Source organism: Hibiscus syriacus, unplaced genomic scaffold (genome assembly GCF_006381635.1).
Source record: "Hibiscus syriacus cultivar Baekdansim isolate YM2019G1 unplaced genomic scaffold, ASM638163v2 tig00113124_pilon, whole genome shotgun sequence".
In the NCBI taxonomy this organism is placed as follows: domain Eukaryota; kingdom Viridiplantae; phylum Streptophyta; class Magnoliopsida; order Malvales; family Malvaceae; genus Hibiscus; species Hibiscus syriacus.
In genome coordinates, this window is record NW_024063444.1 from 2838019 (window position 1) to 2857492 (window position 19474).

At 35.0% G+C, this 19474-nt stretch overlaps 1 protein-coding gene across 1 annotated transcript; it reads right to left on the minus strand.

The window, feature by feature from the left end:
• Nucleotides 1-5545: 5545 nt before the first annotated feature.
• On the minus strand, nt 5546-18398 carry LOC120185818 (calcium-transporting ATPase 9, plasma membrane-type-like). The gene is made up of 34 exons (XM_039189926.1): nt 18329-18398; nt 17918-18192; nt 16981-17097; nt 16858-16897; nt 16163-16278; nt 15942-16073; nt 15760-15849; nt 15331-15400; nt 15076-15146; nt 14925-15008; nt 14770-14847; nt 14625-14696; nt 14107-14190; nt 13944-14026; nt 13754-13862; nt 13215-13270; nt 13049-13091; nt 12869-12952; nt 12013-12150; nt 11735-11800; nt 11556-11654; nt 11052-11162; nt 10342-10509; nt 9267-9326; nt 8868-9032; nt 8633-8749; nt 7742-7840; nt 7477-7614; nt 6850-6950; nt 6653-6698; nt 6356-6493; nt 6156-6263; nt 5954-6045; nt 5546-5727 (listed from the first exon to the last, which is right to left on the minus strand). The coding sequence occupies exons 2-34, from the start codon at nt 18104-18106 to the stop codon at nt 5622-5624; spliced, it is 3270 nt and encodes a 1089-aa protein (XP_039045857.1). The 5' UTR covers nt 18107-18192; nt 18329-18398; the 3' UTR covers nt 5546-5621.
• Between the last annotated feature and the right edge of the window lie 1076 nt (nt 18399-19474).

Consider the following 19474-nt stretch of genomic DNA (forward strand, 5'->3'; position numbering starts at 1 on the left):
AAATGAATTTTTTGAAGAATCTGATTTACGCCTAGTTTCGTCTTAAATCGTTTGAAGAAACCAAATTTTGGTAAAGGAGATGGATTGGCGACTATTATTCCAGAAAAGATTCAAAGAAATCTTTATAAGAATATTCAAATTTAGCATAAGGAATTTCTTAGTTTGAGGAAACGAACGAAGTGAAAGTGTTTGTCGCGGAACATGTAGTCTGAAATAGTTCATCGAGCTAACAACGTTAAAAATAGCGCTTTATGGGAAACGACCCATTTTCGTTTTAATTTATTTCAATTTTTCGAATTTAATTTTGTTTACTTTTAATTTTTGATTTTTGATTTTTTTAGGTACCCGTTGTTCGATCTTGAATTTTAAACGTGAGTTAGTCGACAGTCGTCCGAACCGATAGTGAATAATCGACAAAAATCAGACCCCAGAGCATGAGAAGTACATGCACGGTAGCACCAAATTTGCAAGTGAGGGCAACATTTTCACACAAAAATGAGGCAATCATATCAGGAAAAATTGGTGGATTTCACCCAAATTATGAAACTCACTGTTTTATTAATTCGGTGCACATTACACAATTTTTATTGGTCCTAGGTGCATGATAGAAAAACCCAAAAATTGGTCCCCATTTTTTCCGCCTACCACACACTAATTTCTCCCCAAATCCCAACATTCCCCTATTTGTTTTCTTCCAGCCACCCAAACAACCCAATCATTTTCAACCTCTTCTTCCTATCACCTTTTAAATTTAAAAACCCAAATAATTATCCTATTATTTTATCCTTTGACCCAATTGAAAATATATTTTATATTTTCAAGCCTTTCTCCCTCCTTTCCTACATGAAGCCACAAACCCAAAACAAAATAAATTATTTCCCTTCCATACCCGATCGTTCGCTATAACCCATGCGTCGACCAACCTAGCTCTGATCGCAACCTCTTCACCACCGATCGTCATCATCATTCAAAGGTTAGTTACCTTACTCTTTTCAATATATTTTTCATATAACATTTTGCTTTCAACAATGGTTCAAACTAGAAATCAAACCTACAATCTATCTCGACCACCTGTCACTCTTAGTGGGGGACATCGACATTTTGCTACGTCAACGTGGTGGAGGTGTCGAGCGCCTCACACTCCCAACCACCACAACCATCACCGCCCTGTGCACTCGCTTCCAGACGAGGTGGGCATTGCGCATCACTCTCGCGTGCTAGCTCGCCTACTCCAGAGCCATCACCAGCGCCCGAGTAATCCTCTTCATCACGCCCATTCTCTGGGTAGCACCATGATTCACATTCAAATGAATCCAAGGATGTGGGGATGATATATTCAACCCCTCCAATGAGTGCAATCGTTGTGGCCGAACTTACTCAGTTTCAGTCGAGAAGGTGCTGCAAGGGCATCTCGATTTTAATGGTGACAAACAGTTACGATTCAACAACATTCACCATTGACAATTTCAAGAATGCAAATAAATTCTATCACGTACACTTGATATTTTGCATTTGAGCGATTTTGTTGTACACTATTTCGATGCCATTGGATAGACTTCGTACTTTAATATTTGATGCAACACTTATTACAAGCTAATCTTTGAGTTGTATACGATTTTTAAATTCCCATAAAATTGTGTCATAGTTTTTCGATTATTGAGTCAATATTTTAGAATGACGTTGGTTGATTTTAATTTTTCCATGAGGTTCATAATGGATGTCACGAACCAAAATTTTCTAACGTTTTTGTGTGAGATCCTACAGGACTTTGACACCGACATGGCCTACAAGGCACTTATTGGCATGGCAAGAGTACAATTTAACTCTCAAACATCAAATGTGTAGCACATTCACGACCCGATTCTCCGATATATACATTGATTTCTAGCATACAACTTATTCAGACGTAATGATACTACGTCCTGCTTTGTAAGGTTGAGTTATTCTTCTTGTGGTGTATGCAAACTGGGACAAAGGTAAACTTAGGGTATTGGTTTGTGAGCACCTTCGGGAAAGTTGTGTAAACCAATCGACCCTTATTTCTTGGCCCTTATATTACGCATCTAGCTCAATGTTTATTTCCAACAACATTTGATACTACTAATTTCACTTATGCTTTTCCTATGGATGCTTTGGACTCTATGTGCTTGGATTCAATGGAACTTCTCACCGGAACACCCACTGCTCCACACATTGTGCCTTTCGGCACCATCATGCCATGCCATGAGTGCTTCTTCATGAGGAGGGTCGATCCTCCATCGGCATCGGCAACTAGCACACATGCAGACGTGCGAGAGGAAATGCAAGGCGCTTAAGATTCCCTCGCCCATCAAATCCAATCTCACCAAGATTATCTCCTACCTACGTTCAGGATCGTCTCGACGCGGTCGTAGTCGTGGTCTTCATTTAACTGGGGAGTATTTCTTTCCCTCTCCTTTGCATCTTTATTTTGAATTACGTTTTTGAAAAACTGAATTAAGTGAGGGGGAGGATAGCATGTTAGATTTTTCCTCGCTTGTTGCGTGCTTGAAATTGAATATTTTGATATTGATATGCTGGATCGATTGGTTGCCCATTCTCTTTATTTGTCAAGTAATTTGATTGTTTTCCAATGAATTATCTAATTTCGCTTTGAATTGACATTGAATGCATTATGGTTAATTGGTTTAGCTAGTTAATTCCTCGAAATTATGGTATTCCATGGATTGTTGGTTGAATTGATGCTTTTACTTCATACATTGAACCTATTTTTAGTAAGACTTGAGCGAGCATGAATTCTTTGTTTCAAACTTGCTCTTTGTTTCCTTGAGTGTGACAAGCATTGTTTTTGTATTCTAGAACTTGTGGTTTGATTTTTTTTTAGGCTACATGCATAATGAATCTGATGCTTTTGGATGATAGAGGTATTAGCATTAACCATTTTCTCTACCCCAATTAAAAAGCCTACCCTTTAATTACCCCTTAATAAACCCCATTTGAGTTAATTTTCCATTTTCTTTGATTTTCACCTCATCAAATTAAACCCTTAGCCTTTTCTTTTCCTTCCATCTCTTTTTCCACTCTTGTCGATACTTTGAAAATTTGTTTTTTTTACAAAAATTGCCATTTTTATTCGAAAAACAACAGCCAAAACAATGAAAATGTTGTTGGAAATTCTGCCAAAAATAGTTTTGAAAAAACAATGAGTTGTTCATTGCTTGAATAGTACAGCAAAAAAAAGTAGTTCTTCTTTATTCAAACAGTAAAAAAAATAGCCCTTCATTCAAATAAATTATCCTTTGGTTATTTTATTTTCTTCCTTGTGCTTCATTTTGATTATGGCTTAATTGAATTTTTCAATGTTATTTTGGCAAAATTAACCCTTTCTTTTCGGCCTATTTCCCTACCCAAACCTTAGCCCGGTTAAAGACCTCTTGACTCTTGCATTGAATTTTTTTAAGTGGCGGAGATTAGATCACGTTACAAGCTTATGGTTATGCATTGACTTGCTTTGGCTCGAGCTTTTCTTGTCCTTAAATACTTTGAGCAAATCCTTTTTGAGGTAATCAAGTTGTGCATCATGAGATTAGTAGCCATTGGAAGGTCTTATTTTGATTATTTCCTATCTTTGCAACTTGCTTGATTGCTTTTCTAAGTTTCAATTCCTTGCTTAATTGTGGTTTGTTGGAACAATTGAATAATGAAATGAGTTAGGGAATGGCAACTTATGAATTTAGTATGTTGCTGAAAAATGCTTGAGGACAAACATTAGATAAGTGAGGGGGGATTTGACTAGTGTTTATTTTATGCTTAAATGTTCTTTGATTGTTCATGTTTACTACTAAATTGGACGTTCTTATGTGCTTTCTGTGCAGGGCAATGACTTCTGGAAAATGTGCTTAAAAGGGTAGAAAACTGAATTTTTTGTTCTGAAATCAAGGCTGGAATAGTAGGCATGAAAGTAGGCATGAAATGCTGATGTGGCAGTGAGTCAACAACTTCTAGAAGACTTAGTTAGCAACGTCCAGTCAACAGCTTTCAGAAGGTGGGCGGACGGCTGAGCATTTTAAGCACATTAAAATTTAAGATTTAGGATTTATCTTTTTATTTTTATTATTTAAATTTAATAATTATCTTTTTTATTTTCTTAGGATTATCTTTAGTATTTCTAGGGTTTTAGAAGGCTATAAATACCCACCTCAGGTAAGTCGTTTTTCATATCTCGAATAATAAAACATTTCTTTCTTTTCTTTCTTTTTCTTTCTTTGTTATTTTCTTTTAAGCTTTTGTTTTTAAAATGCTAAGTATGACTTTGGTCATGCTTAGCTAATTTTCTTCTAAGCCGAGGGCTAAGCAATGACTCAATTTTAATGTGAGAATTGAAAATCACCTAAGTAACTTCGAATACGTTTCTCAATTTCTTTTACGCTTATTTCAAAATCAAAACAATTTTTCAAAACCAAAGATAATCGATGGTCAGAATGTTGTTGCGATTAAACATGTGGGAGGAAGGATTGACTAATTGATAGCAAATTAAATTCCTGGGAACACAACTAGCAGATTGTTGTTAAGTGGGAGTTGAGATCGGAAACGGTTTGTATGGAAACAACTATCCGAGTCAGTTTTTATGTGCTTAAGCGATTCTTGATCTACAACAATTAATGTTGATTAGATCAATTTCCAAATCCGATATCTAAGAGTTACACTTGGGTATTCAGTATACAAGTTAGTCGCAAGGATCTATCTTTGTAGACAAAGTAACTGACGTGAATTCCGAAGGGTAATTATATTTTGATGATCCGAAGAATTTGAGTCAGAGCGAATGCCTAAGACTGATTTAATCAATTGAGTTTTCACCTTCCTTTATCTACCTTTCTTTTATTTCCTTGAAATCTTCTTTTTTTTCTTTGATTTTATTCTTCAACTACAAAACCCCCATTTATTTCTTTCTAAATTCACGACAAAGTAAGAATCAAAAGTCGAGAATTTATTTGATCGACATTTACTTTTCTTATATTATATTTAATTTTCTTTATTTTATTCTAGAAGAAGAAATTTATTTTAACGTGCAAAATGACTCCCGTCAAAAATATCAATTAATAAAAAATAAATCACTCCTTAAAATCAATTCAGTGGAAAATTAAATCAATTTGCGGGTTATTTTAATAATCTAATTAAATCATGATAATAATATAATCACGATCAAATAAAATAAGATTAGATTACTTATTTATACAACTTTTTAGAGTTATTTTATAAAACTTTTAACAATTATATTTTTGTTTATAAAAATAATTAATTATGATTCAATGATCGAATAATTTCAAATATAATCAAGTAGCTTAACTCGAATCATTTTTATTTATTTTTAATAAAAAAAAATTAGAAGTCGTTGAACTTTTTTTGATTGATGTAAAATTCAGGGGGACATGAAAGCCTTGTACTAATAGAATCTTGAAAGCCTAAAATACATGAATTATCTTTTAGAATCAGCTGCCTTAAATATCACACAGGCAAAGCATCATTGTTGTTGCCTTTCAGAGGAAGAAGGATGTAAGCAACTACCCTGCTCTTTCACCATCCTTTATATATACAACCTTTAGCAGTTTCTTAGACTGCAAGGAACAACAGAAATACCATGTTCATGCATCCCTCGGCTTTCTGCAGAGTCGAAATGGCTTTACAAAGAATGTCGAAACTGGAGTCGTGGGGACTGGAATCAGCTTCCCCACAATTGCAAGAGGCCAGCTTCAAAAAGATAATAGCAGTTAATGAAGGTTATGAATATATAAAATTATATAATTTGCTCTTTCTGTTTCGGCTGATAAGTTCGTATGGAATTGTTTTAAGGCTTGGCAATTAACTACTACCTGCATTTTTTGTTTGACTACAACTAGCATTAGCAGTAAATAGTAATACCAACAATCTATGAAGGTATTTGGAGGCTAGAAGCGACGAGAGCGCGAAACCCTACCTGATAATGCCAATGCCAACGGATACAAGCCACAGCTGCCAACCGAGTCTCACTGTTGAGGTAAATTTTCCAAGGAACTCGATGATGATTATCTACGAATTAGTCGGAAATAGTACTATAAGTAGACCGAGTAAAAAAGATGACCACAAAGAAAGCAGTTCAAAGCCCAGGGAGAAAGTGAAAAGGGTCAAGATTTGTTCACCTGAAGTGTGAGAGTAAATCCGATTATTCCCATAAATAGGTAGTTTTTAGTCACTCCTTCGAAGCAATTGATTTCTTCAGGCTTTCTAGCATTAAACTCGTTGAATATCTGTGATTTGAACAGTTACCGAACTTCAGCTTTATGCCAAATGTTGAAAAAAAAATAGACCCCAGAATCTCAACTTGTCACCAAGTACTTACTTGACACATGACAAACGCGTTGAATATCAAAGAATTCTTCACTTTGTATGCATGTTCCCTGTCATTGTCATCCTCCAAACCAAGAATGGTCAAGCCCGAGAAGTTCAGCACAAGGAGGACACTAACTTGATATAAAGCCTGAAATGAAATGTGAAGACTTATAAAACAGAGAACCATGGTGTTATATTCTCAGACTTCGGTCTGGGTTAACAATTCTCGATCAAGTAAAATTACAATAAGACAAGTAAAATGTCAACAAGTGAAAATCATTTGGCAAGGACCCAAGAAAACAGGTACCTGTATTAGTAAGTTCCTCCACATGATGTTTGTAATTAGAGGTTCTCTGGGAAAATAAAACATTTAGATCAATACCACAAGTCAACTAAATATCAACTAGATAAGGTATATTCAGCCTTTTCTAATAACCAATACATAGAACTAGAGTGCTATGATTCGAAGTACACAAAATATTCACACGAGAAAAGGATTCAAACCTTCGGCCAACCGGTGACCTATGCATAAGGTTGTCTGTTGGAGGTTCAGTGGCCAATGCAAGTGCTCCAAGAGTATCCATGATCAGGTTAACCCATAGTAACTGTAGCAAAAGAACTCTCGTTCAATTTTTTTGTCACCATAAAGGGATGTTTCAATGTACGCAGCTCCTCAGTTTGACCACAGAATAACTTATTACAAACTAAAACACCGACTAGCTACCAACTAAGCCCATCCCCCTTTCAACAACATTAGCTCAACAGCATACCCAGTCCCACAACAGATTCCGGTTAACTACAGAACCAACCCATCTACAGGTACATAACAACTGAAATCCGTGGATTATTCATACCCTCTATAATGAAACTGTGGTCCTACTATGAAAGCATAACTTCCAACACTCCTTCAGACAGTTAACCAGAAAACCAATTTTCATAGGTAACAAGTCATGTAATTTCGGGAATTTCAACCATTTATTATTAGTTTTTCTTTTGGGAAAATTAGAGTTCACTTCTTAAGGTAAACATTTTTTTTCACATAGTCAAATTAAATTAGTAGATGTAGGGGAATAGATAGTCAAATTAAATTAGTAGATGTAGGGGAATAGAAGAGTAGAGAAAGAGCAGTACCTGCACTGAATTTAAAGGAACATCACCAGAAGATATTGCTGCCACGACATTGATTACAAGAGCTGCAACATTCACAGTAAGCTGGAATTGTATAAACTTCTGAATATTGGCATACACAGAACGACCCCAGCGAACAACCTACGTAGGGATACAAAGCTAAGCTACAATTGCTGGAAATTTGATATGAGCCTTTCCTCAGCAGTAGGATATGGTAAAAAATGGAAACAATAACATCCATGTGAAAGAATGAAACAAGCATGCTAACCTTCACAACTGAAGAAAAATTATCATCCAAAATAATGATATCTGAACTTTCTTTTGCGACTTCTGTCCCTTGAATGCCCATAGATAGACCTATATCCGCCTAAAATACAGAAAAAGTAGAAATGCAATGAACAGCATATAAATTGCAGAAACTGGGAAGATTAGCAAATTAAGCTGTGGAACACACGTAGCCAATCAGTACGAGAGGCAGAGGGTGGGATTTATCAGATTTCAGAACAAAGCTTGCTTGAACGCAAGGTAAATGGTCTAGTATAGTTCACATGGCTGGTAGTAAGCAACAGAACAGTTATCCAATTCCATGACTCACTGGCAATCTCACAATTTTTAATTTATAACATTGGTGAAAGACCAAAACTAGTCTAGTAAAGGCATAAACTTTGACGTTTGTAATGAGAACCATAGCGTAAATGCAAGTATATTAAGCATACACATAGATACCAAGGTGCTGTTTGATAACTGAACAAATTCAATGATGATAAACTGACTTTTTAGTTCTGAAAAGAACTTGTGTCCTAAAGGTTATTTGGTACGCTAATGAAAATTACATGTTTATTAGATATTTTATTTATCTTTTATGAATTAGAAATATGGTTTATAATTATTTTCAATTTATATAAGTTAAAAAGGAAAGAATATAAGATTATTGTATTAAAAAAACTCCTTAAATTTACCTCATGTGCTAAGTAGAAAAAGCTACCAAGCAGTTCAGCACTTATTGTTTGAGAATTTTCCATCAAGTAGTTCATACAAAAAATTATTGAACACAATTTAAAAAGTAAAACCATTCAAAACTTTAACGTTCAACGCGCATTATCATCACAAGAAAAATAAATGAATCTAATGACGTTAACAGTTAACCACACAAACAAACCTCGTGAAGAGCTGGAGCATCATTGGTACCATCTCCAGTCACAGCTACAACATCCCCTCCCTTACGCAAGGCTTGAACAAGCAAAAGCTTGTCATTTGGAGAAGATCTCCCCATTACCTGCATAAAACTCCCATTCACCACTCTTTCATGCTTGAAACAACAGTTATATTTGGACATTTGAAAATAATATCAGGATCTAAAGGCAATATAATCCAGTAACATAATCAATAGATACCGTTATTTTCTTGGCCATTTGTTCTCTTTCTTTTTCAGGTAAGGCTCTGAACACCCTTCCTTCGATGATGATAGGCTCAGTAACATCTTTTGCAGAACTAAGTATCCCGCACTCCAAAGCTATTGCTTTCGCTGTTTGGATATTATCTCCAGTGACCATGCGTACCTAAAGATTCAAAAAATTAGGTCATATATACAAAAGCGTAGTTTGCATAAAGCATTATCATTCATAAAATGTTTACAAGTATTTTTTTCTTTCTAAATTATAATAATTAAAAATATTTGAAAATAAAAATAAAGGAAAACTTGAGCATTCAATATGAATTCTATAAAAGTAGCATTCTACGCACAAAGGGTATGATAACTTCTAAAGCAAATCTTATGAAACCATCAAAATTACCTTCACACCAGCATCCATACATATTTTCACAGCATCTTTAACACCTGGGCGACAAGGATCCTGCAGGTGAGAAACTATGTTAGCTAGTAGAGGTAGCAGTTGCACATTGCACAGTAATCTAGTTCACGAGAAAACACAAACAATTGAACAAAATGGAAACTCCTCTACTTTTGCTCAATGGAACATAAAAACCGTTTCTTCCAAACTGTCTTTGTATACAGAAAAACACAAACATTAGAACTTTGGCACAAAAATAACATCACAGTTGAACAATGCATCCAAACTAGTAATTATAAGTAAAAGGAAGAGCATAGTTCACCTGTATAAAAAGCATTTTTTTTAATATGTACAAGAAAATCCATCTTTCATAATAGATGATTATAGCCTAAGAACAGCCATTCCTCCATTTATATTTTGGCATATTTCTCATCAAACTGGAGGGCCTATATGAAAGGGAGTGTAAGCTTTCTTTTCTTATCAACAAAAGACCATTGTGAGTCAGTAAATTAGTTACACCAACAAAAGTTGGAACAATAACTTTTTTAGTGTAATAGCATTTTGACAAGCACATAATTAATAATTCGAAGATGAAACCATTGTAAGACAAAAAGTACACATGATAAGATGATCATTAAAGGCACTCCTATGTTCCAACATGCACAAAAAGAATGACACTATAATGTTATAAATCGGGGGGGGGGGGAGAAGGAGAAATGTCATGGTATATAGGTTAAATAGTAGACCATGGCCAATTTTTCCCATTTGTGGCATAATTAATCTACCTAAGTAAACTTCAATGAAAAAAATGTTTCCAATGATAGATCTACTCGATTGGATGTGCATGCATATAACACTTTGTTTAGTGATGTATTTTGCACTTAATTTGGGACATAGAAGTATCTTTCATTCAGAAGCAAAGCTTCGCATTATCATTCAGTGCTTCTTTGCATAAATTCAATAGCATCAAACATAAAGTCAAAGCTAAAAAAGATAATCAAGCTACTAACAGATTAACAATCATTAATGTGGAAATACCATTAGGTAAAAGTGGGGAATCCATGCTAAAAAGGTTTACCTTTATCCCAACAATTGCAAGCAAAACAAGGTTATCTTCAGGTAAGACCCAATCAGTACAGCTCTCTTCATCAGTAGGAACTTTTTCCTGTTCACACAATCTGTATGCAAGGACAACGCAGCGCAGGCTACTTGCAGCCATTTTGTCAATAGCAGCCTCAAAAAATTCCTGCAGAAAGTGGTTAAACATAAAAGTTGAAGCATATACTGATAAAATCATATTAGGATTTAGGAATCAGAAACAACCTACAAAATTTTTGTATGCAAATACCTAAACCAGTATACTTATAGAATAAAACCATGATTAATATAATTTAAATGGCAGTGAAGTCCATTTTTCAATCATGCAAATACTAAATTGTAGACTTGATATAAAGTGAGCAATTTATTTCTGGTAAGAAACAACCTTTTCTTTCCTAATGTATTAAACACGAGGTCTAGTTTCTAATGAACTGTCATTAAGTCAAAACATATATGTTCACATGGCTTCCCTAAATCAATGATCAGTCTGCATAAAATCAGATACTTACTAAAGCACTGAGTCAACCTACAATTTATTTCTGCATAAAAACTAAAAGGACTTACAAGCTAAAGTTAATTATGGAGTTCAAATGAGAAGGAAATTCCCTTATTCTTTTACCCAGAAGACCTTCCGATAGTGCATTCATGTTATTGTGTGTATAAAATTTATAAATATACATAGTTACTAACCTTGTCTTCATTCATGGATTGCAGGCAACCATTTGAATCGAGATATCCAGAACATGCAGCCAAAACTAACTCAGCTGCTCCCTTCCAATGTATATAAACTTCAGCATCAGACTGCCATAAGAAAACAGGAAAAGATATAGTGTTTATTCTAATTCACCCTTGAAACCAAATACATGTTTGAAACAGAAACAGGTGTTTTAGGCAGGAAAATGTTCTTATTCTAACTCCCGCCTAAGAAACCTCTCAATCAAGAGTTTTCCATTTTTATCTTCCTAACAAAAGAAAAAAAGGCAAATTGAGGAAATGACCAAGATGCTTCTGTCAAAATCCCAATTATGAATTAAATGCTGCAAAATTATGTCAATATTCCTAGGAGAGAAATCATCAGAAAGCCATTTGTGTTTTAGCCATATCCATTCAGTTACTTCTAAAAATTGAACTTTAAGTCTTCCAATATAGTAGAGAATCAACGAAGTCAGAAAGCATTTAGACTGAAGCCACTACCTGCCGTACTGCAACACCACCTCGCTTTTTCTCTGAGTTGAAAGGGAAAACATGAAGAATAGTGGATTCTGATCTGATTGCATCAAATTTCATCCCCAACTACAATACAATTTTCAATTATTAGTATGTGCAAACAAAAATAAATCAAAAGTAGATGATAGACCAAGTTCTGGGGCTACCTTTGTTGCCCAAGAAAGGATAGCTTTTTCTGTAGGAGATCCAGAAATCTCAACATTGCCGCCATCCTGGAAAAATGAATGTAATTTAATGGGATTTCCAATGTGACTGATGAACAAGAAAAACAATATTCGGCGGGACCAATTGATGAGTCAGAAGCAAAAGTCATTTCCTATGTAGAACATTTCAGCTTAGTAAAAAGCTAACATTTTCTTATGCATGACAATTATTTATCTCTTGACCTTAGCATAATGAATTAGATGAATAAAAATAATCTTACCTTAGGCAGAAAAACATTCCCTGTGCTATTCTGAGCAACTCCCTCACTCAACAGAGACACAACTGATGGGTGCAACTGGGAAGAATCAGCAGGTGGATTTATCTCCTTTTTCCCAACAATAGCTTCAACAACAGTCATCTGTGATTATAGTTAATCAGATCAATATCTAAAGCTTTCAAACAGATGGATTAAAAAATTGAAACAGCTAAACAAATGTCAGAAAGCCCAAATAAATGGAAAAGGCTTGTGAAAGATATTGACTGAAGAAGAGCAACCCTAATGAGGCAAAACAATGTAGTAAGGATAGAAATATAGAATTAAAATATTTTGTTTTGGGGGGGGGAGCTGCTGGGCTGAAACATAAGGCACAACAAGTTGTCAAATCATAAGACAGGGTACATTCAAGTTGAGAAAGAAATGAAGATGCTACAATCAAGGGTGAGTGTGTATAAAACATCATTATTGTCACTAATGTAGAAACTTTCACATGTATTGCCAACTTTCCGTTGAAGAAAATTAATATTTAACATCAAGGAACTAAATGGAATAAATTTGACTGAGAACCTTTCAGAAAGTGTGGCATAACTAAGGACTGGACGGAAGTTGCAATATATTTTAACCACAACTGGAACTAGGAAGATATAAGAAAACTAAAGGGTTATATCAGCCCTAATCCCATTTGATTTAATAGAAACAAAGCAATAATTTTTTACACTTATTTTATCACTGCCGGCCTCCTGTATCTCTTTCCAATGGAAGGAGCCCACTGTATCTAGGGCATTACCCCATTTATCAAGTGCAAAAACGGAAAACATAAAAAATCATAGTGGTTTAACAAAACTCACATAGGACTAACCTCATTTAAAGTCAATGTGCCAGTCTTATCACTGCAAATTGTTGTCGCAGAGCCCATGGTTTCACATGCTGAAAGTCGCCGCACCTGTAAGCCTAGTCTGTTAGATAAAGACACTATTAAACCAAAACATGACGCAATCATGGAAGTAAAACATATAAAAATTAGAATTAATGAACTTGCCAAAGCTTTATCGGCCATCATCTTCCGCATTGAGTATGCAAGACTGAAAGTTCAAGTAGAAAACAGAACCATGAATTAAAAGATAGGAAAAGAAGCATAAAATATACTCAACAGCATGAGTTCAATTGTTAGTCCATAGGAACCAAAAGCTATGACTTAAACTTACGTTAAGGTAACAGCCAAAGGAAGCCCTTCAGGCACTGCAACAACAACAATTGTAACCTGCACAACTCTATAGTCAAAAAATCTTGGACTTGCTATTATATATATGTTAAAATATTAACATCATCTTTGCTTCATGGGAATAGCTTTTCTGTTCCAGGGCTATTTCAGATGGAACAGTCATTCATATTTTTGTGTTCACTATGCATGTGGAAATATGAAATTCATGGAGCAAAAATCAAATAAAATTTGAGACCCAAATACTCATTTATAGGATGCTAAAATAACTGTTATATCCTTACTTTTGTCCACTTGCTATTCTTTCTTTGTTCTTCTTGGTAATGCTACAACTTGATGTCACTTAACTTGTGACAGCATATAAAGTTACTCCCACCATATAATAGTATAGATATATTTCTATTTAAATAAGCCAACCTCTGTAATAAGCCATTTCAATTTTATTCTCATTCTATTATATTCTTAAATAGTTACATCTCATTCCCCTCTATACCAAAAATGATCAAGGGATTGCGGTGTACTTACTGCAATAGTAAAGATTTTAACAACATCATTAAATGCGTCATCAAATTTAGTACTTCCTTTGATAAATTGTGTAGTTCCATCTGGATCTTCAGTATTTCCAGTGAAGTATCTAAAAACCAATCAAAAGTAAGACATTAGACAGCATGCCATTAATCTAGCTTAAGTAATAATCTATTGACTCTTAGCATACCTTGCCAATAGAACAGCAAGCACAGAAACAGCTACAGAAAGCCCAACTATGCCAATAAAAGTTGCAACTCCATTTAGCCGTACCTACAGCATGTATAATAAGTTTAAGAAGCATCTTAAGAATTGGAACAAGGTTCTGTTAATAAGGTACGCTAAGCTGAAACCTGCAAGGGGGTCTCTTCACCAGTATCTTCTGAGATACTTGCCATTAACAGTCCCCACTCAGTATTGATTCCAACACCAGTCACCTACAAGCAATTTAAGAAAGATGACTTTTCAATGGGGTGATAGGGTCTAGTTGCCGCTCATAAACCAATGCTACTAATCTTTCTGAAACTACTACCTCTGTACAAGAATCGTATCATATAATAATTGAAAAATAAATTATAGTTTTAGATAAAATATAAGAAAAACATTATTTCACATCAAACCAGCTTCACAGCTTCTCTATAAAACGCACTACAATATAATAGACAAATCAAGCAACTATTAGAAACATGAGTGCAATGCCAAAACAAAGGCGCAGACCAATTCCTACTATTTCTCCACAATCTCCATAACAAGAATAGACAAAAGCTTAGTTTACATAGCAAACATCATCTGATAGATGTGATAAATTACCAGAGATCATCATAATGTTCAACAATGAGAAATAAGGAAAGGAGCAAAGCAGGATACATACCAGCATGGTACCAAAACCATCAGCAACTTTGCAGCCAGACATTAGAAATGGTTCTTTTTTATTCTTGTGAACCTACAAGAAACCTACTGCTTAAGACAACAAAGCCTGCACATGAGATAAATGCATAACCAAACAAGCAACTTACAATCTTGCTTTCTCCCGTCATGCTAGATTCATCAATTGCTAGAGAATGGCCAGTGATTAAGATTCCATCAGCAGGGACCTAACGAAAGCATTAAACCATCTTTAATCTAAATGCACATGAATATCAATGCCTGAAGAAAAAACCGAGGGACACACCTGATCACCAATTTTTAGTGGGACAACGTCACCAACAACAAGATCATATATTGAAACCTTCACAGTTCTACCACTTCTGATGACCTGAAGGTACATTAAAAAATTAACCAATTTAAATGGATGATGTCATACTGCAAGAAGTAACACATACCTCTAGTTGGATATTTCGCTTTTCCTCATTTAGATTTTGAAATTGAAGAGACTGACGATAATCACTAGTGGCTGGTATTTTTTTAAAAAAAAATAGTTAGATGTAAATCATCCGACAGTATAACAATAACATAGCTCATAAAAGCACTAAAAAATTATACACTCCAGCCGAACTTTAGTTACAGGAAGCTGCAGTAGAACACAGGGCTTAGATACTAATTGCATTCTCTTTATGGAGACACATCAAATTTGATACCTGTAACAAGTATAACAAGCAAAACGGCAAAGAAAATGCTACCCCCATCATACCATCCTTCTTTCAAACCCTATAAAGGATATCAATTAAAACAAATACCAGTTAGGACAATAGCGGGAAGAAATAAGAAAGAAAGGAACAAAGAAATCACCGCAAAGTAAAAGATTGGAGAAAACAATAAGGACATAATAGTCGTATAAAGCTTTTAAAATATTAATTCTTTCCATTCCCTTCCATTTCCCCCAAATTTACATAACTAAAAAATGGAAGTTTTAAGGAAAATGAAGGTCGTATTTTTCAATTCCCCAAAATTGAGTGCAACCCAAAAGAAGGGAAACTTTCCCAATATCCCCTATTTTCCTTTCTTTCCCTTACTTCTCCTTAATCTAAACATATTATTAGTAAATTCAAAACCAAGAAGAGCCTCACCTCTGTCTTTATTCCCAACCCCAGTGACACAGCAGCTGCTATAATCAATATAATAAGGGTCAAATCCTGCCACGCCTCCCAGAGGAACATCTACAAACCAGCATAGATATCAATATATGTAATCAGTAAAATTTCCACCATAATTGCAATAATTGGGGAAAAAGGGACAAAAAATAGTTTACCCAGAAACTCCGCCACTTTTTCCGTGGATATGTATTTGATCCAAATGCATTCCTCCGGTTTGACAATTCAGCTTCATCCTCATTAATTCCTTTCTCTAAATTTGTGCTCAACAGACCTGACAACCCTTTAACCTGATGAAGGAATTCCCATGAGTAACATACAGTAGCTATCAATAAAGCACCAAATAAAACAAGGAAAATTACATTTACTGGCAACTTACTCCACCATATTGTTCAAGTAGAGATAACTTATGATCGCGGGTCATTGATGCAAGTCGCTCTAGTCCAACTGCATAATCGCCACCATCAACTGGCAGTGCAACTGGTGCACCTGATACTGAAATAACAAAGATATGTTAACATGAAGATAAAAAAACTAGGCGGAAAAGAAAACAATCTTAGAATTGAGAAATACGCTCCTTCACAGCAGGCAGGCAAAACACAACAAAATAATCAATAACACACTGCAAACAGCAAAATTAAAATTCACTTTTACGTTCAGAGCCACAAGAGAGAAAATGAATGCAAATGTACATTAGCACATTCAAACAATGTGTATCCACAAAAATAAATACCATTTTCATCAAAAACAACTATAACATATTCATTTTGTTGAAATATCCAGTTGAAAGTATCAAACTTTCTTATGAATAATAATTGACATGAGAAAAATAAAACGGTATCCTATTAAAAAAACAGAAGAAAAAGCAGTGCTATCAGCAAGTGGAGTATGACACTTCCCAATCATGAATAGAAAAATAATAAGCACTTTCATATTGTACAAGCTAAATTGCAAGGACACCATTATATTTCTACTACTTACTAAAATTGGATATCGGGGTGAAAGCAAAAGCAAAGGAAGACCTAAAAATAGAATTATGAGGAAAACTATAGGTAAATAGGTAAAGCAGCATACCAATTTGAATTTCCCCAGCCAATTTGAAAAGCAACGCTGCCTGAAGCAACAAGCAAACATCAGTTTGACGTTACTGGAACAAAAATATCTAACTTAAATGTTGATTACAGTATTTAAAATTACTCTGATGACTTGTGCATGAGCTCTTATCATCCTCTTTCTTTGTTCTTTTTCTTCTTCCTTTTTCAAGTCCAATGTGTAGCGAAATCGACGACAAGCATTTAGAACAAGTGCCGCTTGCTGTAAAAAAAAAAATCAGCAAAGATCCAAGAAAAATAAGAGCCCCTACTCATCTTACACAAAGACCACAAACAGACAATTAATTCATTTATGTTATATAACCATGAATTAAATATGGGGTTGCAAATAATCAAAAGCAAAATGGAATTAGCAAAACTTGGCCATAAATTCATGAATTTCTTTTGTAAGTAAAACAGATAAAGGATTCGTAATTAATTTTAAAAAATGCCCATAAGCTCCACCTAAATGAAAAGAATACCTAAATGTTTGAAGCAATGCTTTTGCTGAATGTTTTAATTTTGGAACAGGGCATTATGCTTTCTTTGGATAATTGATATTGCAATTATCCTGAAAAGAATGCCTAAATGTAGAGCTACCATTTTCAGACCGATCATACAGTACACATAATTGGAAACCACCTACTCAATACAGGGATTAAGGCAAAGAACGCAGCATGATAACTGAAAACAGCTTAATGTTCCACACATGCTTCAGTTTGGTTCATGCACAAGTTTCACAGAAGACACAGACATAACAAGTTCTCCATTCAGATTTAGTCCAAGCAAGCATTAAATAAGAAATAACAATTTGCATCGTGATAAATCTGAGCTTGCATTTAAACATTGAAAGCATCACCAAAAAATCTCCCTCATCCAATACAATGACTAACAAGAAAAAATAGTGAAACAGCTTAAACACAAGTGAAAAAATTCATTTAATTGCCACTAAATCCTATATAACAACTTATATTATAATTACAATGAGAGAAGAAAAACAGACAAAAGAAACGATTTTAGATAAGGAGAAAAAGGGGTTATACCCTCCAGCGTCTGAGAGTCTCAGGGGGAACATTCTTAGTGTGAGTAATGTCAAAGGGATCGGAGGGGTCAACATCAAGATCAAGATGATTGTCGAGGTCATCATTGTCCTTGGAAAGGCCAGCCTCCACATCATTGAGGTGGAGAAGACCCTTTCCTGATGAAGTGCTACTCATGTTGTCCATGACCATAGCAATTCACAAGAAATACTGTCGCAAGGGAGATAGCAGGCTGACCGAACACAGCGGCACAATCTCCTCATACAAAGGTAGGCCACCTGCAATACAGAAAGAACCCCTAGTGTTATCAGAAATCAGAAGCACAGGCAAATCTTTATACTCTCTTTTTCTCAACTTTTTTTAGTTTTCTAAACTAGGGAAAAAAACAAACAAACACACACCAGCAAACCGTACAAGAGCAATGAATGAATATGTATCAGAGGAGACTCCAGAAAATGCGGACGACTTTGCTGCCAATATCATTCTGTCAAAGTAACAAAAAATTCCTAATTCCTTATTCTGTACAGCCAAATTGACATTCGTTTTTGCTATTTGTTTTCCTGTTTTCTTAAAACAAGAAACCAAAAAAAAAACAGTTAGATGGTTGGTTTTACCAGAAAAACAGTGGGGAACCCCACTGCCCCCACTGCCGATGGCTCGGTTAATGGACGAAACGACAGCAGCAATGGATTTGCGTTGATTTCCCATATGAGTCATCGCTCGACTGAGTCCTCTTTCTTTAAAAAAAATCTGAACTTTCCACTAAGTTTTCCAATTCCAACAGTGCAAGTTAGTAATTGTGGGGAGCCCGTAAGCTTACATTGTATTGCAACCATTAGATCCAAAAACAGGGTTCATCTAAACCATTGAAATGAAAAATAAGAAAAAAATAATTAACTAAAACTCATTTCCCACAAAATCAAACCCCCCATTGAAGCTCTGAGCTATCTCTCAAAAAAAAATTCATTCCAGACAGTTCCACCCAAAATCGTCGAACCCCACTCTTCAATTAAGTGAGCAAAGACACAATAGATTAGAAAAAACTGAAAAGGAAGTACATTAGCTTCAAGATTCTTTGAAAAGGTAGTATTTTTTTTTCAAATGCATCATACAATTTTCCATATACGATTCAGTTGTAGACGAGCTCAAAGTGTAACTACGGTGAAGCGTAAGCATGGTGGCCATCCAGGTTCCACTTTCGTGCTATCGACGACGATGTGGACTTCTCCTTAGCTTGGTTGTTCTTTGAACATTCTATCTAAAGGTTGATATTTTGGAGTTCAATGGATTGGTTTTCATCTTCCATTTGGTTTGCTTTGGATTTGTTGAATGAAGTTCTCTGTAGAACATACCTCACATGTAATTGATGGCTTTATATTTCTATGTAAAATCTTCAACTACCTTAATACAAAGTAAATAATTAAGAACCAATCGAGAAATACTACAAAACAAAAGAATAACAGAAATTTTAAACAACAAAAAGAGAAATAACAGAAGCAAACATGCAGGAGATTTTCGTCAGTTGGACCAAGGTATCTGGTGTATAGAAAATTCCAGCGG

Excerpts from the sequence above, each read along its gene's own strand:
- LOC120185818 (XM_039189926.1), bottom strand. The coding sequence starts at position 18,106 with ATGGTCATGGACAACATGAGTAGCACTTCATCAGGAAAGGGTCTTCTC. Across the intron at positions 17,098-17,917 it reads AGACTCTCAGACGCTGGAGG|CAAGCGGCACTTGTTCTAAA; the intron begins GTATAACCCCTT and ends TTTTTTTTACAG. Across the intron at positions 11,801-12,012 it reads GGAATGTTTTTCTGCCTAAG|GATGGCGGCAATGTTGAGAT; the intron begins GTAAGATTATTT and ends TCATTTTTCCAG.